Genomic DNA, 26,994 nt, shown 5'->3' on the forward strand with positions numbered 1-26,994 from the left:
CTCTATGACCAGGCGATGACAGAAGCAGGACCCTGGCAACCCTCAGTCCCTGGAGCAGCTCTGAGACCCCGATGCGGGCACTGGAGGAAGCCAGGCCCATCCCTTCACATCAAGGAAGGGCCTCCTCACAGTGAGCACCAAGAAGCCAAGAAGTCTGACATAGGAAGCTTTATTTATAAACCTCACATGGACACAGGACCAAGGCTGGCCTTGCAGCCAGGGGGCAGGCTAGGCTGAAGGCAGTACGTGTGCGCGAGCTTGTCAGTCCCATCCTCAAGGTGGAGTCTCCAGCTGCCTCCAGGCTGCCATCCATGTGTCCTCCTGACCACGCAGCCTCATCAGTGGCCTGAGCCTGCCCTGGGAAGGAGGAGCGGACCCAGGCCCTGCTCTTTCTCGCCCAGGCCTTTACAAATGAGGGCTGACATTTCTGTAGTTCATTTTAGAGCTTTCTAGATATTAAAACCACATGGATTTTATAATTGCCTGATATGGTCATCAGGTAGAATAAAGGACTTTTGGAAAAAAATCTCATTTCTGATCCTTTCAAATATCTGATAGATGCCATCAATAAGCATTAAGATATAAAAATACTGTGTTTATATATAAAACAGCAACAAAGAACTACATTGCTAAAGCAAATTTACTGTTCCAGAGGGTACTACAGATGCATTCATAATCCTGGCATTAGTTCCCACTGTTCTCAAGGAAATACTTTAAATAATTTAAATAAAAGTCACAGGATATTTATTGTGTAGGAATTTAAGAGTGTGGAGCATTCCAGCACTTCACCAGCACATCTGGTTATAGTCTTGTATCATTTCCCCTGAAGCCAGCTCATGGTCAGTTCATTTGGTTTAAAAAGGAGCTTGTTTTTTCCAGAAGAAAGTACAAAACGAGTCATAAGAATACTAGTAAAAAGTTTTCAGTCAGCGCCATCACAAGACAATACAAAAACGAAAGTGCTCAAATTGAAGGAGCAGTAAACTTGCCCAGAACATATAAAAGCTTTAAATATAACACTATATATATACATATATATATATATATATATGTGTGTGTGTGTATATATATACACACACACGCACAAAACTGGTTGAAGAACTCTAGAAAATTCATTCCTCATTTTCAGTGAAGCATCTGTGGAGGCTGCTCAGGGTGCCTTGGCTCACCCTGGGAGGCTGGCGACGACAGGAGCCCACCCATTTTCCTTCATCCTCTGAGCCTCCGGCCTAAGTTCCCACTCATGAGGAATGAAGAGCAGAAGGGAGCGTCACTCTTGGCCACCTTTCACTCACTAGCGCTCATTCCTCCATTGAGGAAGGTGTCTTTACCCTTCCCATTTCAGCCAGTGGAATGAAGGCGCTGTCTTCAGATTGCAGTGCATGGCAACACCACTGGCTGGAGCAATTCCTTGAGCTAGGACACCTTGGGTGTGAAGCCATTTGCAAATTTAGGACTACAGTGACAGCCAAGCCAGTATGCCTGTAGGGAACTGGCTCTGAGAGAAACCAGCCTGCTGGACCACAGCCAGAGGCAGAGGCTACAGACCATGCCAAGATGTCCGCCAAGGTGAGGATGTGTTTAAAAGTAATACACCACTGCTGCTCCTGCTGAGCTGATGCATCAGTGCCATGCGAGCCAGGCCACTGGGCCCAGGGCACTGGTGTTCCCCACCTTCCAAGGCTTAGTCTTGGATAAAGGGAAGCTTGGGGTGAGCAGTGAGCTGGAGCCAGGTGGCAGCTGAGTGCCTACAATGGGCACGGCTGGGGCTGAGGACAAGGAGCTAACACTGAATAGGAAGTCACTTTCTTATCCTCAGCCAGCTTGCTTTCACTGCCACTAGACTACCTTTGTCCACGGCAGAGAGCTGTCTGCCAGGTTGGAGCTATCCTGACCCTCAGCCTCTCTTGACCTTTTTCCTGCCCCTCTGCCCTGAGTCAGTACAAAATAGTGAAAACCAAAACTCACTGGGAATGTTTTCTGGCCTTCATTCTCTGCAAATTGACCTGCAGAGGCCCTGGAAGATACAGGCCATGACTTAAAATCCACAACAGAAACATAGGCCTTGAGGGACTGCACAGGCAGGCTCCTATGTGTTGGGCCGCCTGACAGGGCCAGGCAGGGAGGGTGCCTCTTGCAGGAAACCAAATGTCTTCTTTAGAATACTTAAGCCTGCTTTGCAACTTGACCTTTTCTGAAAAAAATTTAAAACAATATGGTAAATCTCGAGTTTTGAAGGTTTTTCCTGCTGGTTCTGGCCTCTTTCATAGGCAAAAAAAAAATTCTTTTTCTTCAAGTACATCCAGGGTCAAAAATGAAATTGGACTTACACTTGGTTCAGAATCCTATTCTCTAACAACATGGATCAGCCACTCAACAACGCTGGACATGTGAGCTGCTGTCACCACCAAGGGCACAACCCCAGGACCAGATCCAGGAGGCTGTTTCCTCAGTAACTGGGCCCCTGCAGGCCCCAGAATGGTCTTCTCTAGCAACTAGTTCACTTGCTTTCTAGATAATGGATCTAATGGCTTAAATAAATAAATAAGACATTTGTTAACACATCTATTTATAGCTTATCTAAAATGCTATCAGTGGTGTCCTCTGTTTTTAAACAGGCTTAAAAAACAATGTCCTTTGTGTATAAATTTGTTGACTGCTTTTGGAAGATTCTTGAATGGATACTGTGTTTTCACAGTTCATCTGCAGGAGGAATAACAAATTTGTAGTTTCAAGAAATAGGGAGAAAACTACAGTACTTTCCTCTTTAAAAAAAAAAAAAGATGTGACACTTGCTGTTGAAGGAGTCCTATCTGTGGTCTGAGGGACTTGGTTTGCTACTGAATGTGAAAGACAGCCACACTATATGGAAGGCATTAAGAGAAAGAAGTAACTTGGCAGGTAAGTTGTCAGTTGGTTGATTTGTTCTCTAGAACTTGGAAGTTAGAAAAAGAACACTCAAAACTTCCAGCAACAACCATATAGATGAAGAGGACACAGACAGGAATACCTTACCCACAGAGATGGCCCAGAGAGGCCTTAGAGTGTTGCAGTGTGGCTAGCCTTCGAGGTTAAAGTTCAAGAAATATTGTTGTCCAGGATGCTCTATGTCTCCATTACATTCACAGTCTTTCATAAAACAGTATTCAAAAGAGAACGGAATATTTCCACTTTACTCCCAACCATTGTCTTTGATCATGTGGGCAAGCTCAATAATAAATTTTCCTTCCTTATATTTCTGACTGCTTTCAAAGGCATGTTCCTTAAAGGGAAAAAAGCAGAGAGAGAAGGTTTCAGGACAGGATTTGTTTCATTTTTCAACTTCTCCATACTCTTGGCAAAGAGAATAAATCTTTCACATCATCTGTACCAGATGCTCCCTGAGCCAAGTGCTGACCCGGTGCCAGAGGGTCTGTCTCGGGTGACATGTCCGTGGGGCACATGTAGTTCCTCCTTGTGCTTGCATGGCAATGTTCCATGTTTACCAGCCCTAGGACCGAGCTGAGTGGTCGAGTGCTTGCCTGGCATGTCTTTTCTTTTTCTTTTTTCCCCTCAGTACTGGGAATTGAACCCAGGGCCTTTACACTGAGCTATATCCTCAACCCTTTCTAATTTTCAGTTTTAGACAGGGTCTTGCTGAGTTGCCCAGGCTGGGCTTGAACTTGCAATCCTCCTGCCCCTGCCTCCAGAGCACTGGGATTATAGTCCTGTGCCAGCACACCCACTTGCCTGGCATGATTTGAAGCCCTGGGTTCCATTCCCAGCACACACAGGTGCACGTGCACACAGATCTGTTTACTGAACATCTAGAATGTGCGGGCCAATTCAGGAGGTATGAAGAAGAACATTAAGCAAAGCGAGATGATGGAAAAAAAACAGGTCAAAGATGTTCAGATGAGTCGGCCTTCTTTGGGGAAGTATGGCTATAGACACTCCCTCATCATTTTGTCACATCAAGTGTGTGGCTTGATGTGAGGTGCTAAGGACACAGATGACTGGAGTGAGTCATGCCTAGTAGACACAGGAGAGATGGCCCAGTGGGGACAGGTGCAGCAACAGGGATGCACTCGGGGCAGTGGCCATGAAGGAAGGACAGGGCTTTGGGAAGAGGGGCCACGGAGATGGTACAGAGCTAAACAGGTAGAGGCGCTGGGGTCCCCTGAAGGCTTCACAGAGCCTGGCTCTGTGCGGGGACTGTCTCCTCTCACAGCCCATAGGAAATCCAGGAGGCCAGAGGCAGTCAGGAATGCAAGAACGAGGGAGCACAGGCAGCCTGGACGTGAGGAACTCCCAAGCCAGAAAGAATGCGGGAGACACCTTTAGAAAAGGAGGGTGCCATGCAAGGGAGGCATCTTGAGTGCCAGAGTCCGGGTGCGGCATCTGCTGGGAGAGAAACCAGGCAGAGGCAGATGTTTGGAAACTGCCCACATGAGGTGGTCAGAACCATGCCAGGCTGCTGTGGCCCAGGGGAGGGAGGGCTCAGCAGATGACAGTGGGTGCTGGACAGAGGCCGGAGCAGAGACTGAGCACCTTGCTGGCCTCTGCAGTGAGGGAAGAGACCTCAGAGAGTCTTCGGTGAGCAAGGAGGGAGGCCAGACCTTGTGGGTGGGGGCACAGGAGGGCAGGAGGGGCAGGCTTATCATCTTTGAGAGAGAAGGGAGAGGTGAAGGCTGGAGGTGGGCGGGGATGGCAACTTCCAGCTCAAGGTATGGGGAGAAAGTAGGGCCTCCAGAGAAGAGACTGCCAGCTGCAGGCAGCCCTCTGCCTCCGACCCCAGTGGGTCCTGCTGGCCTGAGTGGTGAGAGCGGTCTTCTAGCAGCCCCCTGTGGGGCCCAGGCTAGCCCTGTCACCAGCCACGTGCAGTGAACAAAGTGGGCCCTGGGTCTTCACTGTCCCTAGCCAGCTTGGAAAGAAACTCCTGGAAAATATGTCATCTTTGACTGTGATGCCATCTATCCTGCTGCCGGGGTACATGTGACTCACTCTCAACTGGCTGTGTCTATGCGCAGCTCGCTGTCAGAGAGGCTGGTACTCACATATTTCCACCCAAGTGTGGTCTTGCAGTTCTCACAGTAGATGTCTGCGACCGCATGCAACCCGGTGAGAAGGACCCTCTCCTCGGCAGGGCCACAGCCCACATTCACCCTGTAGGGACACAGGTGTGACCATGTTGGACATCCCCCTTTCCTGTCCTGCTGCTGGCTTCCTCCATCCTGGCCCAGAGCCTGTCATTAAAAGACCACCAGTGGGCTGTGGATTTAGCTCAGTGGTTCCGCCTCCTGCCTCGTAAGTGCAAGGTCCTGAGTTCGATTTCCAGTACCAAAAAAAAAAAAAAAAAAAGACCACCAGAAACAGGGAGGATTCCTGAGAGAGGGCACTACACCTCTCAGCTCCCCCACCTACTGCAGACAACCACCTGTATGGAGAGGGAACAACTTTTTTGGAGGAGGTGGAGGATACTGGGAATTGAACCCAAGGCCTCCCAAAGACTAGGTGTGCACTCTGCCACTGAGCTCCAGGCCTGGCCTGGGAATAACTTTTTATATCCCCAGGAGAATGCGAACACGGCACAGGCTGGCAGGCTAAATCCTCAAATAAAACAACATTTCAGGAACTCCCAGACCAGGGTCGGATAAAGGCACTGAGTGGGTAACTTGAGACTGCAGGTGGAACTTCTCTGTGTAATTGACCAGGTGGACTAAAGCCATCTACCCAGACCACAGGCCGCAGCCAGACAGAGTAAGCAGCAAGTACTCACACGGAGTTGAAGAGGTAGGCTCGTCCCTGGCTGCCCTGAAAGGACTGCAAAGAAGAAGTAGGTGTTAGAAGACTGGTTGTGGCCAGAGCCCAGGGACAGCTTCTCTGCATCTGGAATGAACCTGCGAGGAGTGAGGACGTGGGCACCAGCACCAGAAAGCCAACTGCTCTTACAGCCCAAGGCACCTCACAGGTTCCATTACCTCCCCCAGGACAGGCGACAAAAGAGCAGATGTGATGTCCCTTCAAACTCCTTTGCTAATGGTAACTGACACTAAATATCACGAGCTGCTTTTGGGTCTATACTGACTCAGGAAGTGGCTAATGCTTTTGCTTCAACATTCTGCAAATGACTAAAATGGCACCTCCAGTCTTTAATTTTATTTTGAAATAGGCTAAGTGGAACTTGTGAGCCTCCTGTCTCAGCAGCTGAGATTACAGGTATGTGTCACTGCACTTGGCTTTTTTCCTCCCAAGAAACGGGGTCTGGGTGTGTTGCCAGTCTGGCCTTGAACCCCTGGGCTCAAGCAACCCTTTCACCTTGGCCTCCCAGGTGGCTGGACACCACCTGTGCCAATATATGCTATTTTAATGTGTGATTATCAGCAATAATTTCTTTTTAAATTACCAAAAAGAAAAAGAAAAAAAAAAGCTGAGCCTCCGGTTGACCCAAGATAGGTTATTTCACCTGAGCATGAAATCCTTTGTTTTAAGCTCTGAGAGGCTTTTTCTACCTTGCTTGGTGCTAGGCATGTTTTTGGTTTTGATTTGTGGTGCTGGGGACTGAATCATGGCCTCACAGGTGCTAACCACATGCTCTACCACAGAGCTACAAGTGCATCAGTGTTCTGATTTTTTCAGAGCCAGGGATCAAACTCAGGACCTTGGGCTTGCCAGGTAGGCTCGGTGCCACTGAGCTACATCCCCGGCCCAGTGTTCTAATTTTTAAAATACAGCTTTTAATGCTGGGCATAGTAGCACACACCTGTAATCCCAGCACTCAGGGAGGCTGAGGCAGGAGGATTGACTCAAGTTCAAGGCCAGCCTGGGCTACATAGTGAGTTCAAGGCCAATTTGGGCTACATAGTGAGTTCAAGGCCAACCTGAAATAATAGCAAGACTCTGTCTCAAAAAACAAACATAAATACATACATACATACATACATACATACAGCTTTTAGACTTAAAAAGGAGTCATCCCTCAGGTGGGATTTCTAGGGTTAGGAATATTATTCTGTGTTGAATTTTACTAATTGTCTTACAGGCTTTTCACATATCCTTATCAGTCGTCAACTTTCTAGACTGAATTTCTTAATTCTCTTGACTCCTCTTCAAGTCCTCAGGTTTTCGCCAGGGTTTGGATCAGTGACAGGAGCAGCTCTATGATTCAGAGTCAGACTTCAGTCTCCTCAGAGCACAGGGCAACCAGATGCTGGAAACTAGGGCCAGGAAATAAAATGGCTTAGGCTTTATAGGCTGTTGGGCCTCTGCTCCAACTACTTTGTCATAGCAAAAAGTAGCTCTGGACTGGAAACAGGTGAGCACACTTGTGACCCTACAGAAGTGCACAGAAGCAGGTGGAGTGCTGGGCTACAGTGCAGATATGGCTCATGAACTAGAGAGGCCATTTTAGCAATTGGAGCTGCCACTAACAAGAAGGGGCTCCCTTGGATGATTCCTAGGGATTCCCTGCTGGTGACAAAGATGGACTCAGAAACTAGCAAGTACCTGTGAAGAAGGAGGCCCCAGCCTCAAGTGTACTGGAATCTGCTCCACATAGTAAATGTTCTGGCTGGGCACGTGATACCCGTCTGCAAAGCCAGCTACTTGATTGAAAGTTAGAAGCCAGCCTAGGCAACTAGCAAGACCCTGTCTCAATAAATAAATAAACAAATAAACAAATAAATAAATAAATAAATAAAAAGGGCTGAAGACATAGCTCAGTACTGGGAAAAGGTGTTCTTTTAATGTTTTGATCAAGTGCTCCAATTGGAATAATGACATACAGGAGGGAAGAGAGTTTCCTATCATTGTCATCTTCCGCACCAGCTCTAATGCAAGATCTGACACTTGTTGGCAGCCTGGGTGCTTGGAGAGTTTGGTTCTTGGTCTTTTCAATCTGAAATCCTCATCTAGTGTTGTGATGGATAAGTTTCTTTCCACTCCTTTCTGAGCTGGCTTCTGCTCTTGATGTAAAGTTAAAAACAGTTAATGGCATTGGGGCCCTTTGAAAGAAGCATCTCAAACTCCTTCTGGCTCCCCTAATGATGAATACACTCAGAATTCTTCAGATGATAATGGCATCTGACTTTGACTATGTATTTGGTGAAAGGTTGTAGACAAGAGCAGGTGTCATGGCTCTGTCAATCCTTGTGACACTGGTTCATGCCCTGAGAGTGCTTTGGAAAACAAGGTGCCCAAGAAGCTTCTACTGCTTTCCTGAACCTTCTAGAGAGGCAAAGGAGCCAGAGGCAACAAGACAGCAGAAACTGCCCTTGCAGTTTTCATTTCAGATGATGAACAGAAATGAGACAACCTCTTACTACTACTGACAAGACAAGTAGACGAATATTCTTCTAATTAAGTTAAACAAGAAGCCAAGGAAGAGATTCAGGAAAGGTGCAGCTTCCTGACAGGACTTTCAAATGGTTTGGGAGGATGGGCAGGGCAGTCGTGGCACTGCTGGGAGCGAGTCAGTGATGGGCCCCTCTGGGGCAGGACAGGTGAGGACTGAGGTTCTGGAGCAGATGGTGACATGTCCATTACATTTGGGTTGTTCCAACTGCTCCCACCTGGCTGAGTCTAAACATCACACACTGCTAATGGAGCAGGAAGGGGAAGGGGTTCTTTATTTACATCTTAAAGGATGTTCTTGTCCCTGAACCCAGAGACAAACCAGAGCTTCACTCCCATCCTCCCACAGACTCCTGCCCGATGGCCAGGCCTTGTGGATGGTTATGTTTCTTTCTTTTTCTTTTGGTGTTAGGAAGCTTTTCTACCACTGAGCTATACTCCCAGCCCTGGGCTTTTTGCTGAGCAGCCTCTTTCCTGCATGTGTGTGTGGTGGAGGGTACTGGGGATTGAACCCAGGGGTGTGGTACCACTGAGCTATAATCCCAGTCTTTTTTCATTCTTAATTTTTTTGTTTTTTAATCTTTAATTAAGTTTACTAGTACAATTTAGATAGACATGATGATCACATTCATTGTATGGAATTTGTACCTGCACATGATATATTTTGATTCATAATTTTTTCCCATTCTTCTCCATTCTTATTTCCAAGAGCTCTTTCCATTTTATCTTTCTTTTCTCTTCCTTTCCCTTACCCCCCCCCTTATGCCCCTTCTCATTTGAACATTTTCTTCCTATTTTGCAACATCCATTATACATTTCAGTCCTTATTTACAAGTTTAGTTTCTCACACCAGAGAAACAATGTGGTATTTACACATGTGTGTTCGATTTATTTCACTTAAGAGTATGGTCTCTAGGGGCATCCATTTGGCTATAAATGTCTCAAGTTTATCTTTCTTTATGGCTAAGTAGTACTCTGTTGTAAAAAAAAATATCTTCTTTATCTATGTATTGGTTGATGGGCATTTGAGCTGTTTCCAAGATTTAGCTATTACAAATTGTGCTGCTATGAACATGGGTGTACATATATTGCTATTCATTCTTAATTTTGAGACAGGGACTAAGTCACTAAATTATACTCAAACTTGTGATGCTCCTGTCTCAGCCTCTCTCAGTGCAGGGATTACAAGTGTGCACCACCATGCCCGAATTTCTTCCTTAACTATTCTGAGTTTTATAAAAAGTTCTTGGGCTGGGGATATGGTTCAGTGATAGGGCACTTGCCTAGCATCTGTGAGGCCCTTAAAAGGACATTCTCAATTCCTTATTAAACTATTTCTACAGATTTTCTAGATTTTTGTTTCTTCAATGTTCTCTGACTCTGCTCTGACAAATCGCAGCCTCATCTTGTTCTTCAGGATTTACAAGAGTCCTTGATGCCAGCATTGTGACACCCATGCCAAAATCACCACTAAGACTTAGCCTAGCCACATTTATACATAAATCTTTCAGGAAGTCCATGACGGTTAAACATTCAGCTACTAAGCAGGAACCACAATGACAAAAAATCACTGTGCACAGGGGATTTCAGCAGTTTGAGGATGCAAACCACTTACCTTAGAGATCAGCTCGTCGTGATTGGCCAGGTGGGCTCTGCAGTGGATACAGCTGTACGTGCGGTGACAGCTCGGCAGGTAAGCTTGGAAAGTTTTGGACTTGGTCATCTTCACCATGTCTGCTGCACGTTCCTCACTCAGCTCAGGGCTGACACTGGAAGAGCTGCAGCTCTGCTGGGCTCTGTGACAAAAGCAACACTGGAGAATGTACACAAGAGCCGTTGTTGTTTGGGACGGTGTGTGGCACTATCCACACCACTGGGATGCGAGAAAACCTCACAACCTGTCAACAAATCAGACAAAGCTGTGGGTTACAGGGAGAATGAAATGCATTAACCACATACCAGTCCAATTACTGAAATACAGGATGACCAAAAACTGCATATTTTGGGTTAACTTTTATAATATAACAGGAAATATAAAAATGACAATTTTATCAAATTTAATGTGAGAATCAAGTGATTGGAATGACACCTGCCAGAGTGACACTCGAGATGGTCAGTACCTAAATAAATGCACTGCCCGAGTGACGCTCAGGGTAAACTGTTCAGTGGTTAGGGAAGTATATTTAGGGTCCCTGTTGTGAAGAATGGGAAGAAGGACAGGACTAGAAATTAAAAATCTAATTCTTTATTTTTTGTTTTGTTTTTATTTTTTGTGGTGCTGGGGATTGGAACTCATGGCCTTGTGCATGCTGAGCATGTGCTCTGAGCACCCCCAGTTCAACATCAACTGTTCCAAGTTAGAATGCTCATATCAGCTCATTGTTAACCATTCTACATCCAGTTAGATGTGGTAAGAAGACCATTTTTACACCCAAGGAGTTGAGAAAGAGCACTTGATTAAATCCGCCTTATACCATGTTGGCTTTAGAAAGCAGGAAGGAAAAGGGGCAGCTGGGCCCACCCCAAATGCTAGAATAAAGACTCGAAGCCCCATCACAGCTGGTGAGGGAGGGAGTCAATGTTAACTTTCAATCTTAGCAGTCCAGAAATCAACTTTCAGAACATACCAACTAAGATATAGTCAAATGATCTTTGATCTATAGTCAAAAAGTACTCAGACTATCCAGTGGGGGATAGGGTAGTATTTTCAACAAACAGTGCTGGGAAAATTGGATATCCACACCCAAAAGAATAAAGCTGGCAAAAATTAACTCAAAATGAATCAAATACCTAAATGTGAAAGCTATAAAATCTGGAACTATAAAATCTTAGAAGAAAACATAGAGAGAGAGAAGCTTTTATGATACTAGATTTGGCCATGATTCCTTGGATATAACAAAATCACAGGCAACAAAGGAAAAAAACAGATAAATGGGACTTTATAAAAATTTAAAATCTTTTTCGATCCCTGGTACCAAAAAAAAAAAAATTTTAAATCTTTGTGCTTCAAAGGACTTTTTTTTTTGGTACCAGAGATTGAACTCAGGACCTTGCGCTTGTGGGGCAGGCGCTGGAACCACTGAGCTAAATCCCCAGCTCTCAAAGGACTCTTAACAACAGGGTGATAAAGTAACCAACAGAATGGAAGAAAATATTTTCAAGTATACCTGATACACTGTTAATGTCCCGAATATATAAACTTCAGTCAACCAACACACACACACACACACACACACACACACACAACCTGACTGATTTTTTGAGACAGGGTCTCACTGTGTAGTTCAGGATGGTCTTAAACTCTATATGTAGTCCAGGCAAGCCTTGAACTTGTGGCAATCCTCTTGCCTCAGTCTCCTGAGTGCTGAGATTACAGGCATGCGCCACCATGCCGGCCAAATCTTATTTAAAAATGGGCAGGGCTGGGGATTTAGCTCAGTGGTGCCACCACCTGCCTTGCAAGCGCAAGGTCCTGAGTTCAATCCCCATACCAAAAAAAAAAAAGGCAAAGGACTTAACATTTCTCAAAATATATGCAAAATTGCATGCTTAAAAATAGTTTAGATGGTAGATGTCGTAAATATTTATCATGATTATTTTTGAAAGGAATCTTTACATATTTAATATAACATTAAAAGAACAAAAGTGGGTGAGTCCATGGCTGATCCTGCCATCCTTTCCCCAGCATGGGAGCCAACTTCTGTCTCTTCTGAGCAGTCTGGTCTTGGCTACACTCTCAAGACAGGCATCCTGCAGGAAAGGTGAGCACAGAAGGATTTCCTTTCAGAGCACACAGAAGAAAAAGATTTCCCCCAAATTCAAGAGCATGGGAAAGGGAACATGAGCTGGAACTTGCAGATGGCTCCGGCCCAGGAGCCTGTGCTGCCTCCTCCTTGGTGCACCAGCCTGTGGCCTTCTCTTTCTGTGCCCTTCCGTGGGATGATACCTTGGATCCAGTCCTGGATCCTCCAAGAGGCCCCAATCCCTCTATCTGTGCAGCCAGCTCTCTCTGCCCAAATACTCTCGCACTGGAGTCACCCTTTGAAACCCATGACCCAGTTATGAATGGGTAAACGTGAGCTGCAGACAGACACAAATCGCCCAGGTGCCTGCTGTCCAGGATGGAACTGGGGTTGGGTCACCCCTGGGCCACAGTGCCTCCACTTGAGAAGCCATCTAATTCAGACCTGGTGTTTGTCACTCTATGCCTGTCTGAACAGCTGGGCCATGTGTGTGGCCCTACCTGACTCTGCCATATGATTTTTCTACTGATGCAGTCGAGTCTGCCCATGGCATGGGCAGCTGGGCTCCTTCAGCCAGTGTCCACATGGCTTCCCACCAGATGCACTGCATGCAGCCACTGGTGGCTCCCAGGCAGTGGGCCACGGACAGCATCCCTCCTGGGACATGTGTACCCACACTCCGAAACACTGGTGACAAAGATGCCTCACAGGGAGTAGATGAGTTCCTGCTAATCTTCCTCCCTGACAACATGATATGGTCAAAGTTTTAAAGTTTTATTGCCCAGCAGGTATAAGACAGCATCTCGTTGTGGTTTTAATTTACTTCAACCAGTTGCTCCAAGTGGACAGATGTCCTGTGTGATGTCCCTTTCCAAAGTCTTTGTTCCTTTTTACATTAGTTGCCAATCCTTTCCTTATTGATTTGTAGCATGGCACCGGAAGCACACATGAAACACAGCAGGAGAAGCTTGCCGCCTCTTGGAAGGGTGGTGTGGGAGAAAGCTGTGATTGAGGGTCACCCCTAGGCTCCTAGAGCAGAAGCCAGAGCCCCGGCAGCATGAATTCACAGGTCTGCCCCAGTGGCCCGACCCAGCACAGCTGCAGGGTTGAGCTGTACAGCACCTGTCCCCATGGCCTGGGCAGATGCTCTCACTGTGGTCCTCCATGCATTGTGGGCCACATGCAAGGAGATGTGCGGGTCCCCTGAGCTCAGTACAATGCAGTCATCTCCACCCAGGGTGTCACCTATGTGATGTGGACTTCCTGAGGCATGTTTCTTTCTTTTTTTTTTTTTTTGGTACGGGGGGATTGAATTTAGCACCTTGCGCTTGCCAGGCAGGCACTGTGCCGCTGAGCTACATCCCTGGCTCGAGGAGTGTTTCTTGCAGTGAGTGGATTTGTATGTCATGCACATGCACATGTGTGTACACATTCATTAACAGGCTTCAAGTTCTCCAAGTCTAATCATACTCAACATCTATTCACGTGTTGCTTACCATATAGAGTTCGGATTTTAAAAGATAAATGCTAAATGAAAAAAAAAATGGTTTAAAATTTCATAACCAACTTCCATTTGTAAAACTGTGCTATGCCACAAATTTGGACCAACCCTCCCACTGAGAAGTACGAAACATGCTGACAAAATGAAAGGATACTTCATTGACTGACTCACTGATTGCAGCACTGGGTTTTGAACCCAAGGAGCACTGAGCAACATCTATATATGTTTACCTCATGTTTGCATAATATATAATACATAATATATGTGCACACATCTTATGTGGTCATTGTACACTGACATTTATGATTTCCTTTGGAAGTGATTGTGTTATGTCAAAAATAATAGTGTATTGTTAAGAATGTTTTTCTTTTTTTTTTTTTTTTGGTACCAGGGATCGAACTGGGGTCCTTCCGCTTTCAAGGCAGGTGGCAGAATCACTGAGCTAAATCCCTGGCCCAGGAATGTTTATTTTTTCTGCCCACACACTACTGCCTTATTTACAATAGTGCAAGTTCTCATTTCAGGAAGAGATCTCACTCTGCGTTGTTGAGGGAAGCATGAATTCACCTCTTTTCCCTCATATCTGGTGTGAGGATGAGTACTTGACTAAAAATGAGTGTGTCCCCTTCTCTTACCAAGAGCAATGTGTGAGTGGATGGATGATTATCTAATTATGGGTAGACACTAAAGACAGTTACAACATTTAAGTAAAATATAAACTAGGGTGTTTTTTTTTTTCAGTTAGCGAGCTCTATGAATACATCTGTCTACAGAAAAGAAAATGTAAACTACAAACTGCAAATAAAACAAACAAAAACAACTGAATAAAACACATCATGTGCAGGAATGAAAAACAAATAAGGAATCTTTCTGATAGTGTATGACTTTGTATTCACTTTCCACTCTATCCTAGATTTAATACTAAAACCAAATCTTTCCATGATCTTTTAAATTATGTACCAAGTATGGCATCTGTTTATTCATTAAGATACTTTTCATTGAGATTCGTATACTAATAGCCAAGAGAGGTCTCACAGATAAGATTCTCATACCTAAAGATTATAAAATATTGGCCCGGGGATTTAGCTCAGTGGTTCCGTCGCTTGTCTTGCAAGCGCAAGGACCCGAGTTCAATCCCTGGTACCAAAAAACCCCCCAAAAAACAAAAAAAAAATATAAAATATTGTAGGAAGAAAATTCACAGTCAAAAGATTTCCTTTTTTGAACATTTATCCTAAACCTGTGAAGTCTAGAAGTGGCACTGAACTGAGATGAGGGAGGGGAAATACGGCAAGTTGGAAGCCAAATCTTCAGCTCTCCTTTCAAGTGTTTTCTTTGCATGGCTGAAGGAAAACATGAGGAATGGCCAGGACTTTACCGTTTACCTGGAATAACCAGTAGAGACTGTGGCTTTTCTGGAGAACAGGTGGGACAAGGTCACCCTCTCCACCTGGAGGTAGGGAAGGCCCACTGTAAACTCCCCGTCAGTGGGGCCCTGGCACCAACACGACAGCAGCACAGTGATGGCTCTAAACATACACCTGTCCATCAAGCCCTCAGGCCCCCTGCCTTATCCCCAGGGAGCTGTAAGGCTCCACCGCATTGCTCTTTTACTCGTGGATGTTTCCTGATAGGTCCTTTATTCATCCATATTCCCACTTCAGTCTACTCATAAAAACCTGTTTTAACAAGATGTGGAGAAACACTTATTGGTGCAGGTGTCTCACTACTTTTATTTTGCATTCTTCATGTCAAAGATCAATTGCATGGGCCAGGGATTTAGCTCAGTGGTTTCGCCGCCTGCTGCGCAAGCGCAGGGACCCAAGTTCAATCCCCGGTACCAAAAAAAAAAAAAAAAAAGATCAATTGGAAAAAGGAGACAAAGGCAAAAAATCAATTGTATTCACTTCTTTGCTCCGTCTAGAAATACCCTGGAGACTATTTAAGAAGAAAATCTTTGAAAATAGTTAACACTTCTTTCATAATTACTGATGTAAACATCTATTGTGTTTTTTTAAAATATCATTTTATTGGTACATTTTAGGTATACAATATAATGACATTCATCATTGGAAATGTGCACCTTTACATAATCTCTCTTGGTTCTTTTTTTTTTTTTATTATTATTTTTTGGTGCCGGGGATCGAACTCCGGTCCATTGTGCTTGCGCAGCAGGCGGTGAAACCATCTTGGTTCTTATTTTTCCCCCTTCCCCTGCCCTCCCTTCAACCCCTCCATCCCTCCCTATTTACAAAGACTTTTTTTCCATTTTTTCATATCAATTCCATTCCCTTCTTTCCTTTCCCCTACCCCTCCCACTTCCCCTTCCCCTTTGCCCCTTTTCTTCCTATTTCACATTATGTATTATACCTTTTAGTCCTTATTTGTTGTGTTGTTGTTGTTTTCAGACAGAGTCTTGCCATTAGTCCAGGCTGGCAATGAACTTATGAGCCTGCTGCAGCCTTTCAAGTGCTGGGATAATAGGCACATGCCATTATGACAAGGCCCCCAGTTGGCCTTGAACTTGTGACCCTCCTGCCTCAGCTTCCTGAGTAGCTGGGATTACAGGAGTGCACCACAAGATCCAGTTTAGGATACTGTCTTAAAGGCATAAGGATGCTGAGGAGACAATGAGGAACAAGCACCACCTAGAACAGCAGGACCCATGGAGTAAGTCAAGTACAGCAGCTGCTTTTGACCTGAAAGCATCTGCCCAAATAAAGCAAACCTGGGCTTGTGAGGCAGGCGCTGGAACCACTGAGCTAAATCCCTGGCCCTCTTTTTCGTTTTTTTGAGACAGGCCCAGCCCCTTCCTCCCATTTTTGATAAACTCACTGACATGCCCTGGGAGGCCATGGAGATAAATGTCAACTGGACACTACTCTGTGAGCCCAGCTCCACTTCTGGGCTCCGTACCCTCCCCATGCCTCCTGTGTCTATGAGGACATCATGGACATCATAAGAGACAGCCAGTAGTGCATTCAAATCCACACTTGTCCTACTAATGACCGATTGGTAAAGAATGAGCTTATTGAACTTGTTCTAACTTCTCTTGTTTGTTTTGGTACCGGGATCGAACTCAAGACCTTTTATTTTCGAGGCAGGTACAGTGCCACTGAGGTAAATTTCTGGCCCTCTATCTTCTCTTATTAAACTCATATTGAATCTTTCTTTTAATGCCTGAATTCAAGTTTCTCCCTATTGAAATGAGACTTAATAAATGTCTATTTTCTCTTTCCTTTTTCTTGGACTTCCTTGTAATAAAGATAACTAAGAACATAAAGTAAGGGGCCAAGAAAGACAAGAATCTTACTCAAAAACTGGTTATTCAAGTGCTTGGTGGCAGAAACACTGTTCCAAGTGACCTGAATAGAGGACCACAGAAACCACCTGCTTTTGAACAAGTGATACCATTTTTATTCGTTGCTGGAAAAAGCAGTATCACTCATTTTAAATTCTTAGTTATCCCCTAATGGGCCAGGACTAGGTTTTTGGTTTTTTGGGGTTTTTTGGTACCAGAGATTGAACTTGAGCACTATGTTTTTTGTTTTGTTGTTTTGTGTTTTTTGAGACAGGGGCTCAATATGTAGTCCAGGCTGGCCCTGAACTTACTTCGTAGCCCAGGATGGTCTTGAACTCACAGTGATCCTCCTGCCTCAGCCTCCCAAGTGCTGGGATTACAGGCATGTGCCACCATCCCCAGCTGTTTTTTTAAAATCAATTGTGGTAAGAACACTTAACATGACAGCGATCCTCTATTTTTTTTTTTTGAGAGCTATCCTCAACAAATTTTAAGTACATGGTATACTGTTGTGTAAGTACAATGTTGTACAGCAGATCTCTACAACTTATTCCTCTTACTTAGCTGAAATTTTATCCCTGTTATTTAGTAAATTCCCATTTTTCCCAGTCTCTGACAACCATCATTCCAGTCTTTGATTCTATCAATTTGACTTTGTAGAGAAGTCATACAAGTAGAATCATGCAGTTATCTATTTAGCTTATTTCATTTAACATAATGTCTATAAGGTACATCCATGTTACTGTCTAATGCAAAATTTATATCTTTTTTTTTTTAAGGGTAATTCGCATCCCATAAAGAAAATGAGGTATGGTCAGCCTTCTGTATCTATGGGTTCCACACCCACAGGTGCAATTGGAAATATTGTATTACAAGGGTAAATTTCAGAAAGTACCAAAAAGCAAAACTTGAATTTGTCACATGCTGAGTATTATGCCAAATCCACTCAAATAATGTGTGAATATACTGTATTAGACATAATATGTAATCTAGAGATGATGTAAAGAATAAGGGAGCCTGCCAGTATGCATGAAACCCTCGATTTGATTCACAGCACTGCCCAAAAAAGAAAAGAAAAACACATATGTAACAGAACATATGTATAGATTATATGCAAATGGTACACCAATCTATACAAGAGACCTGTGCACATGGGACTCGGTGATCCTGGGGGGTCTCAGAACCAACGGCCCCTGGAGTAATCACTATGTATTACACACAAGGGACAGCACACTTTAAAGCAACAATTTGCCAAGAATTTGCTGCTTATTCTGAATTTCTAAATGTTGTGAAAGTCTAACTGCAGATCACCTGCAGGGAACCCTAGCTCCAGGGCAGGGCAGGGCAGGGCAGGGTGCCTGTTCCCTGGTCACGGCCCCAGCACCAGCGCCTGCGCCTGCTCATGCTCGTGCACAGTCCCCAGTGCACATCTCTTGTCCCTTCACAAGGGACACTCAGAATCTAAGGTCCTTTGCTTGGCATGACTGCCAGGGCAGAGGAAGCAACAGTCCTGGGGAAGGAGGGGTGGTAAAGCCTAGAAGATTTTTAAACTGGTGATGAGTTCACAGATGTCCAGTTTATTAATCTTTATTAATATCATAAAGATTAATATCATAATATTGCCATAAGAAAATAGTGATGATCAAACCCAGGGCCCTGCCCGTGCTTGGCAAGCACTCTACCACTGTGCTAATCCCTAGCCTTTATATTATTTTTAAAAAGATGGTCAAAGGATATTCTATTAAGTAAAAAGTGAGTCTCCTTCAGGTGTGATGGGCTACTTGGGAGGCTGAGACAGAAAGATCACAAATTAGAGAACACACTGGGCAATTTAGTGAAACCCTGTCTTAAAATAAAACTTTTAAAAAGGGCTGGGGCTACAGCTCAGTGTTAAAGTGCTTGTCTAGCATGTTCAAGGCCCTGGGTTCAATTCTCACCACATACAAGCAGAGGAAGGGAGAGGAAGGACGAGAAGGAGCATCTCCCAGCTCAGATCCCAGCCCACTCCAAAGGCCAGGCAGTTAGTGGTTCCTCTTGATGCTCAGCAACCTTCTACCCACATATGACCGTGTGCTTCTTCCAAACTCATCATACTTCGCTTAAATAACACAATCTTATGTGATTATAAAAAATCTTTCACTAAACTAAAATTGAAAAGTCCTTAGGTAGCTTTATTAACCCCAGATAGTAGAAAAATTACTGACCAGTCCTCTGACCCATAAAAGGACCTTAAATAGCTGAGGAACAAACAAGTGACACGAGAATCTCTCACAAGGAAACAACAATAAAGAAGTAAACGGGGTCAAAATGCTACCACTATATTAGAGAAGTGATTGCTAAACATCAGTAAGCTTGTTAAAAGCATGAATGGCAAAAAAAACAAACCACGAATGCCTTGGGCATGGTGGTGCAGAACTGTAGTCCCAGCTACCTGGAAGGCTGAGGCAGGAGGAGTGCCTGAGCTCAGGTATTTGAGGACAGCCTGGGCAGCACCATGAGACCCTGTCTTAAAAGAAAGAAACCTGGATGGAACCACGGAGCCGAGGAGCCTGGGCTTGTCTGGGCCGCAGGGGGTCACTGCAGGTTCACCCCTCCTGCACATCCCCGAGTCAAAGACCATAATCCCCAAAGAGCAGAGCACAAACCAGACTTCCACCATGCCATTTGGGCAGGGTCAGTGCTAACGGCCTGTTATGGTCCCAAGCCAGGCCCAGAGGGCTCCAGGAAGGGTTCTTCTCCACCTGGGTACAAGGTCCTCAGGTCACTGGTCGGTCTGAGGCAGCCCTGGAGTAATAAGAATCTTGCACAGACAGGCATGTGTTCACACCTTGGAGTGTGCAAACTCTCAGGCCACCTAAGAAACCGGTACGGCTGCCAGCCAATCTGTGCCCATGTGCGACTGCGAAGTCCCAAATGCCCAGGTAGCTGCTACAGTTTCACAGGAAATAGCTGACACCCACCTGGCCTGAGAGGAGACATGCTCAGAGAGGACAGTAAAGTCCCCAGAGATGACCCTTTAAGCAAAGTGTGAAGGACAGGAAATGGCACACTCTTGTCACTAAGGAGCCAGTGACACCAACCGCCAGTCCCCATCCTGTTGCCCCAGGAGCCCCCATGCTGTAATTTTCCACCATTCGCCATTTGTTCCTCACAATTGCTCTCCAAGCACAGGGACACTACCCCCGGGCAACGGCCCGGACAAAGCCAAGAGATCTGTCTTACTGGTCTCCTTTCTACTCCTGGTTGTCCCCACAGCAAGGTGACTGGCACTGCTGGTTGAGCCTCCCAGATTTGACCACATCCTCAAATCCCAGCTCCTCCCACCCCCGCCTCCTCTGAGTCTCAGCTTCCTTCCCTGGAAGGGAGGTGACACTGTTTATTTAGACTAGGGGGAGGAAACACACTTAGTCAAACTGCTCAGCACAGGGCCATGCACAGGAATCACTAAAAGTCACCAGAATTACAACAAAGTCTCCAATTTCCAACCAGAGGAGGCTTGCTGTCTCTCTGATGTACTTCACACTTGTGCTATTTGGAGACCTTCACCAGAAGACCCCGCCCTTGAGGTGTCCTTGCCTGAAGGGCCTGCCTGGGTTTCAGCATCCCCAAGCCCTCTCCTTGCAGTGGCCTCTATTGAGGTTGGTCTGTTCTCAGCACTCATGGGCACCCTTCAAAGGCAGAGCCATGACTCACTGTACAAATCTCATACAAATTGAAATTTCAGGCCACCTCAGTCCTGACCACCATCCTTAGCACCAGCACTCAAAGAAGATCTGGCATAGCTCAGAATTTATTTATTTTATTTTTTGTGGTACTATGGATTGATCGGCTCCCCTCCCCCTTTTCCAGAACTGGGGATGGATCTCAGGACCTTGTGCTTGCGAGGCAGGTGGGGTGCCACTGAGCTAAATCCCTAGCCCCTGACCAGGCCCCTTGCACTGAGCTACATCCCCAGCTTTTTCAAAAAAATTTTTTTTTAATTTTGAGACAGGATCTCACTAAGTTGATAAGTTGCCCATGCTGGGCTGAAACTTGAGATCCTTCTACCTCAGTGCTAGGGTTATAGGCGTGCACCACCATTCCTGGCTTAACTTAGCTTTTAAATTAGACATTGTCTATTGCACTGGGGAAATTATAGCCAAGTTTTCAAGCAACCTATATACAAATGGGCTTTTATAACAAGATCTAGTAGCCAATCAGGAACCACTTTCATCAGTGAATGGCAAATACTGGACAATTCAAGTGAATCGTGCCTACTGTGGGACATTGTGATCCCCTAGGTGTGGAGGGGAGCTTTCATGCCCCCAGTAGATAGTAATGTGGGGTAAGGTTTTCCAGCAAAACAATTTTCTGGTTTCCAGAAGTTTCTCTCCTAAAATATAAGCACATAAAACTATTTTAAGAGACTGTGAATCAGGCCCATGTCCATATGGTGCAGTTATCACATTTCTAAAGACAGAAATACTGAGAAATAAAACCAAACCCCGGCAGCTTTTGACACTTAATGGAGAAGGTACAGAATGCCTGGGCTTCAAGCTCCCTTTCCTCCTTCTGAGCTGCCTCACCCGAGGGGCTCCCATCATTGGCAGCCCCGTGGCTCTCTCCCCTCCACTTTGACTTTTGCTCAGCACCATTTCCTCGGCAGCTGAACTGGGCCCCCTCCTCCGCTATCTTTTCACCCCTGGAGCTTTTCAGGTTGTCATGAGGTGAAAGAGGCCACCAGGCACACAGAGAAGGAGCACGTCAGTGTCACAGGCTGCAAAACCGGACCACGACCAGGGTGTACACTGGGTTTGGACAGTAAGATGCCTGGTGGACAGAGCAAGGGACAAAAACATTACTCAAAATATGCAGGGTGTGCTCGTGCACACTTCCCAGGCTAAGTCGGCACTCCTAGAAGGCAGAACCCAGCTGGCCATGGTGGCACCCGCCTGTAATCCTAGCACTAGGGAAACTGAGGCAGGAGCCTTGCAAGTCTGAGGCCAATGTAGACTACATAGCAAGACCCTGTCTCAAAATAGAAAGGAAAGGAAAACAGGAAAGGAAAAGAGAGAGAAGGGAGGGGAGGGCAGGAGAGGGGAGAGAAGGGTCCTAGGCAGGCTGTGTATGCTGGGGACATTAGGTCCATCTTCCCAGGGAGGAGGGAGAGGTGACTCCAGAGGGGCGTGGTGAGAAGCAGCACCATCTTCTGGCCTCACTCCTTCCTCCAGCGCTGCTTTGTCCCAGCAGCTCCCTGGCCCTCAGGTCCTTTCCTCCTCACAAGGTGAAGAAGAGGCTACCTGCTGGCTGCACCTCTCCCACTAGTAAGACACTGGGCTAGGGATTAAAAAGGTGAAAAGGTCACTGCCATCACAGGGAGAGGGACAACAGATGAAACTGCCAGCTCAAGGTGAAAGAACTACAGTAGCTCCCAAAGACCCTACGGGCCAGCACTGGCGCTGTTCTAAGCACTGCAGAATCATGTGAGGTAACAACAGTCTAAGACGGGCGTTCTTTTGACTCCCCCCATGCAGATGGGAAAAGTGAGATCCAGAAACCTGCCCAAAGCTGCCCAGCTCATCAGCTATAGAGTAGTGTCAAAGCCAGAGACCCCAGCCAGGACGCCGCACCTGCAGACACACAGAGGTGCACTCTCCCTCATCAATGCAAACCCAAGTGCATCAACACCACTCACACCTAGAGGCTGGCAATGGCTTGAAAATGTTGACCCAGGCATGGTGCCTCCTGCCTCTAAACCCAGTGCTAAGCAGGCTGAGGGGAGAGAAGTGCTGGAGCCCTGGAGTTCAGGGCTAGCTGGGGCAAAATAGTGAAACCCAAGTCCTTAGCATAGTAACAACAACAAAAGGGTTGATAATGCTACTGGCATGGGCATAGTGGAACATCTGTCAGCATTCCTGGGCATGTGCCCTTGGTCTGGAGGGCCCATCCTAGGATTTTACCTTGGGACTGGCTTTTTCATGTGCAAAACACTGAGTAAAAGTAGTCACAATATGTCCTGTAATAACCAAAAATTAGAAACCACATAGTCTACCCAAGAGACCAGCTACACATACCGAGAAACATGTACCAGAAACACTTGCAACCTAAGTTCAGGATAGAGACAGAAAGGTCAGAGAGGGGGCCTTCCTTTACACTGTCTGCTTTTTGTCTTTCCACTTTGACACCAGGTGTTCAGTACTGACAGTTCACCCTCACCCTCACAGTACATTCGCTCAGAGGACTGGAAAGGTCTGGAAGGATCTACAACAAAACACAAGAACAAGGGCCAGGGATTTAACTCAGTGGTGCTGTTGCCTGCCTTGAAAACGCAAGGTCCTGTGTTCAATCCCTGGTACTGCAAAAAAACCACACACAAAAAAACAAAAAACAAAAACAAACAAACCGCAAGGACAATCTGTTTTTGGCAGCACCAGCTTCCCTTAAAATACATTTATGGAGCTGGGGATTTAGCTCAGTGGTTACGCTGCCTGCCTCACAAGCACAAGGATCTGAGTTCTATCCTGGGTACCAAACAAAACAAAACAAAACAAAACAAAAAAAACCCCACAGCTACTTCCTCCCTACCTGACTCACAGGGTGACAAATTTTCTTCCACATTCAGGTGCTGCAGCCTTGGTGGACCACAAGCCCTACTGTAAGGGCAAGAAGACCCCTAAACAATACCACGGACACACCTGTCCTAAGCTCCTTGGCCTGCTGAGGATGCCCACCAGCCTCCACTCCGTGTGGAACCCAAGGGATCCACACCTCTACTGTCCAGTGGTCCAGACACCTCCGCCCTCATGGCCCATGTCTACCTCCATCTCTCTCCCGACTTTGCTCAATTCCTGCACCTTCCACCTCCCACAAGACTGCTGATAATGTGGCTACAACTTAGCCTTTCTTTTATTCTCTCTCTTCCTCCCCTCCCTCCTTGTTTCTTCTTTTGTTCTTCTGAGACAGTATCTCACTATGTAGTTCAGGCTGCCCTTGAACTTGCAGCAATCCTCCTGCCTCATCCTGAGTGCTGAGACTACAGACATCCACCACCACACCCAGCTTCAGCCTTTTGGAAGAATTTACAATGTATTTCTTATTTCTACATTAGTAACAAAGTTTCCCACGGCCATGGTCCTGAAACATGTCTTCCTTGCAAACACCAAGAAGGGGGAGGATATAGGAACTACATGCAATGCTGCCCTAGAAGACTGAAGTGGAAGAAAAGAAGCTGGGAATTTTAAACTATTTTATTTAATCACATGCTGAATAAAATACCATCAAACATTCAAAGACTTTTCTTAGGGTAAGGGAAAAACCACAGATACAAAGGGGAACCAAAAAGGGGTCTTGGAACTTAGGAGAAGGTATGTCAAGTGTGTTGGAAGGCAGATGATATTGACCAGCAAGATAATGCTACCACTGGAACAAAGCTGAGGGCGGGTTTTGCTTGTGTTGAGGGGCTTCCTAGAGTTTGATTCAAAATGTCCCACATATTTTTTGTCCCTGGGACAATCTCTGAATCAATTTCTGTTACCATGTGTGTAAAATGGGAGTAATATGCAATTCCCAAGATGGTCCAGAGAGTCACAAGATGCTGGAGAGGGGTAATTCTTGGTCAACTTTAAATTCCTGCCAACTGGCTCATGACAGTGGCACGCTGTCATTGTCACAGGATGGCTGGCAAGCTCAACACCTCACGGACCCCTGACCCCAGTCCCAAGGCCCTGCAGGTGCCTGGAGGCTGCTAATAATGGCAGAATGGGGAGTGGACAACAGTTGGTTAACTCCAGGATCTTCATTTTACTATCTCCTGGAGATGGGTTTTCAGAACTCCATGTCTCTTTCACAGGAGGAACATTCCTCAGTGGGAAGAACAGATTTTCCTTGACTTTTTTCCTGAATGCACCTCATTATGACCTCCCCAGAATCCTTAGCTCTCCGTGTCTTGGTCATTCAAAACTTTCTCCAATTGTCACTTGTCAAAATTCTCCCACTTGGAAATGGAGCTCAGTGGTAGAGTACATGTGTAAGGTTCTGAGTTCAATTCCCAGCATCAAGAAAAATAAAAATAAAAAATTGCCCTAGAGTCTTTAGTGATTATCAGATCTAACTATTCAAACAAACCAAATATCTCTCTAATGAAGAGTATCAGAGAATAGTTTTAAAGTAAGAGGATTGGACTAGGGGTGTGGCTCAGAGGTAGAGTGCTTACCTAGAATGCATGAGGCCCTGAGCTGGCTGTACTCTAAATCAATCAATCAAAACAAAGTAAAGCAGGACTTCTTTTTTTCTTTTTGTGGTGAAGATAGGCAAGAATCAATGGACAAACGTTGAAGGAAAACTGGTTCAGCATAAAGAAACAGCTTTAGCAACTCTGGTGCTTCACATAAGGAAAAACAAGCCGGCTGTGGTGGCACACCTGTATGTAATCCCAGATACTCAAGAGGTTGAGGCAGGGGCATGGTCAGTTTGAACCCAGCCTAGGCAACTTAGCAAGACTCTGTCTCAAAAAACAAAACACAAAAACGTCTGGGGATACCGCTTCATGCAAAGGCCCTAGATTCAATCCCCAGTGCAAAAGAAAAAAACAAAATTGGAAAGACAGACTTAAGATGTAGCTCAAGAGTAGAGCACATGCCTAGGATCCCCAAGGCCCTGGGTTCAATCCTCAGCACCCCCCCCAAAAAACCCCCAAACTAACAAATAAAAAACCATAAAGACTATTGTTCAGCCTCATCACTAAGATCATTCAGTTATTTTTGTGTGTATGTCCAGTAAAGCCCAGACCCTGCACCACCTGGCTGTGATAAGGGAGGGCTTTGCTCCGGTCCCTTAAGCAGAAGGGATTCTAGCCATGGGGGGCACAAGGCGAGGGGGAACGAGGGTCTAGAGGATCCTGAGTATCAGCATTCCTCAAACATGCCAGCACTGTCCCCTAAGAGCCCACAGCTAGGGGTGGGAGACCAGCTCACGTTTGTAAAACTCAGCAGCACCCAGCATGAGTTACTGGCACAGGGCAGGTGCTCAGCAAACATCTGTTACACCTGCTGGAACACAGCAGAGGCCAAGGGGTATGGTGTACACAGGAGGGGGTGGGACAGCTTGCTCAGGTGAAACACCTGGAAAGGTTCCCCACAGGAGGTGAGCCTGGCCTTGCTGCCTGGGAAGTTCAGGACAGTGAGGGGCTGGTGGGTGGAAAGAATAACATTCTTGGCCAAATCAAAGTAGGTTACCGCAGGAATGTTTTATATAAAAGAAGAAATGCAACTGAATCGAAAGGGCTGGGGTGGGGAAACTGATGTCTTCCACGTTCACCACCTAATCAAAATAGAATTTCAGACTTCTTTCTACCTGGAACTCAGCACAGAATCGGGACATCACGGGGGATCCTACTTACTAGGTTCCTGAAGCTCGGGCTTTTGCAATCTCTGCATTAGTGAAACCTAATGTCACAAGTAGTAAACAATGAGGACAGTTCACTGTAGTCATGACCCTCATGTGAGCAACTTGAAAATATGTCCCCTCTTAATAAACACTCCTTTAATGGAGACGTCTTTTGTCCTTATTTCCCTCCCCAATTGCGCTTCTTTCTTTGGAGGGAAAAAGCAATCACTAGGCATCCACTTCATTTTTTGTAAATCTTCTCATGGTAGGGTGTGGGTGGCAGGAGGCAGGGAGGGGGACAGAAAAAAGGGGTGTAAAAAAGAATAGGCTCTGTGGTCTGTTCCCAAACGGAGTGTACCCAATATCAACACAACAAAAAACACCAAAACTAAAGTCTGCAGGTCCGCTGAGCTCGCACCCCCGCCGCACGGACGCCAACAGGTGCTGCACGCCCCGCAGCCCCGGCAGCCTGGGGTCGCCGCCCAGTGCCCGCCCGCGCGGCGGTTACGGCCCCCCGTACTCACGACCGTCGGCGGTCTGCGCCCCAGCCCGCAGCGCCCATCCGGCCCGGGCCTCGGTCAGCGAGGGTTCCGCTCTCAGGCGGCCCTGGCGCGGCCCGGGGCGCGTTGCGGTCGTTGGCGCCTCGGCAGGGTGCGAGGCATCCTCCCGCCACCGCCCCGCGGGCCGCCTGCCCTTTGTTTTGGAGCCGGGGCCCGGCCCAGTCGCCGTCAGTGGCCTCGGAACGCGGCACCGAC

General features: G+C 46.1%; 2 protein-coding genes across 5 annotated transcripts in view; one reads left to right on the forward strand and one right to left on the reverse strand.

The window, feature by feature from the left end:
* Nucleotides 1-2,220, forward strand: part of Ppil2 (peptidylprolyl isomerase like 2) — a 28,300-nt gene extending 26,080 nt beyond the window's left edge. Inside the window, exon 21 of one of the 3 annotated variants that reach the window (XR_015446302.1) lies at nucleotides 1-2,220. The gene's annotated coding sequence lies outside the window, so the exon portion shown is untranslated. The other 2 variants (XR_002394421.2, XM_004843318.3) reach the window with 2 other exon arrangements.
* Ypel1 (yippee like 1) lies at nucleotides 154-26,994 on the reverse strand. 2 transcript variants are annotated; one of them, XM_004843317.3, is made up of 5 exons: nucleotides 26,764-26,994; nucleotides 9,947-10,229; nucleotides 5,759-5,802; nucleotides 5,037-5,145; nucleotides 154-3,262 (listed from the first exon to the last, which is right to left on the reverse strand). In XM_004843317.3, exons 2-5 carry the CDS (start codon nucleotides 10,061-10,063, stop codon nucleotides 3,173-3,175), a joined length of 360 nt encoding a protein of 119 aa, XP_004843374.1. In that variant the 5' UTR covers nucleotides 10,064-10,229; nucleotides 26,764-26,994; the 3' UTR covers nucleotides 154-3,172. The 2 variants fall into 2 exon arrangements, with proteins under 2 accessions (XP_004843374.1, XP_021112780.1); XM_021257121.2 differs by having other exon boundaries at nucleotides 26,760-26,950.

This window comes from Heterocephalus glaber, unplaced genomic scaffold, assembly GCF_053883595.1.
Source record: "Heterocephalus glaber isolate CG9 unplaced genomic scaffold, H.glaber_assembly_v1.0 deba00001687, whole genome shotgun sequence".
NCBI classification, from domain to species: domain Eukaryota; kingdom Metazoa; phylum Chordata; class Mammalia; order Rodentia; family Bathyergidae; genus Heterocephalus; species Heterocephalus glaber.

Coding starts and splice junctions, on each gene's coding strand:
- Ypel1 (XM_004843317.3), bottom strand. CDS start 10,063: ATGGTGAAGATGACCAAGTCCAAAACTTTCCAAGCTTACCTGCCGAGC. Junction 5,803..9,946: donor ACGACGAGCTGATCTCTAAG/GTAAGTGGTTTG, acceptor TCTTCTTTGCAG/TCCTTTCAGGGCAGCCAGGG. Junction 5,146..5,758: donor GCCTACCTCTTCAACTCCGT/GTGAGTACTTGC, acceptor GTGTCCCTACAG/GGTGAATGTGGGCTGTGGCC.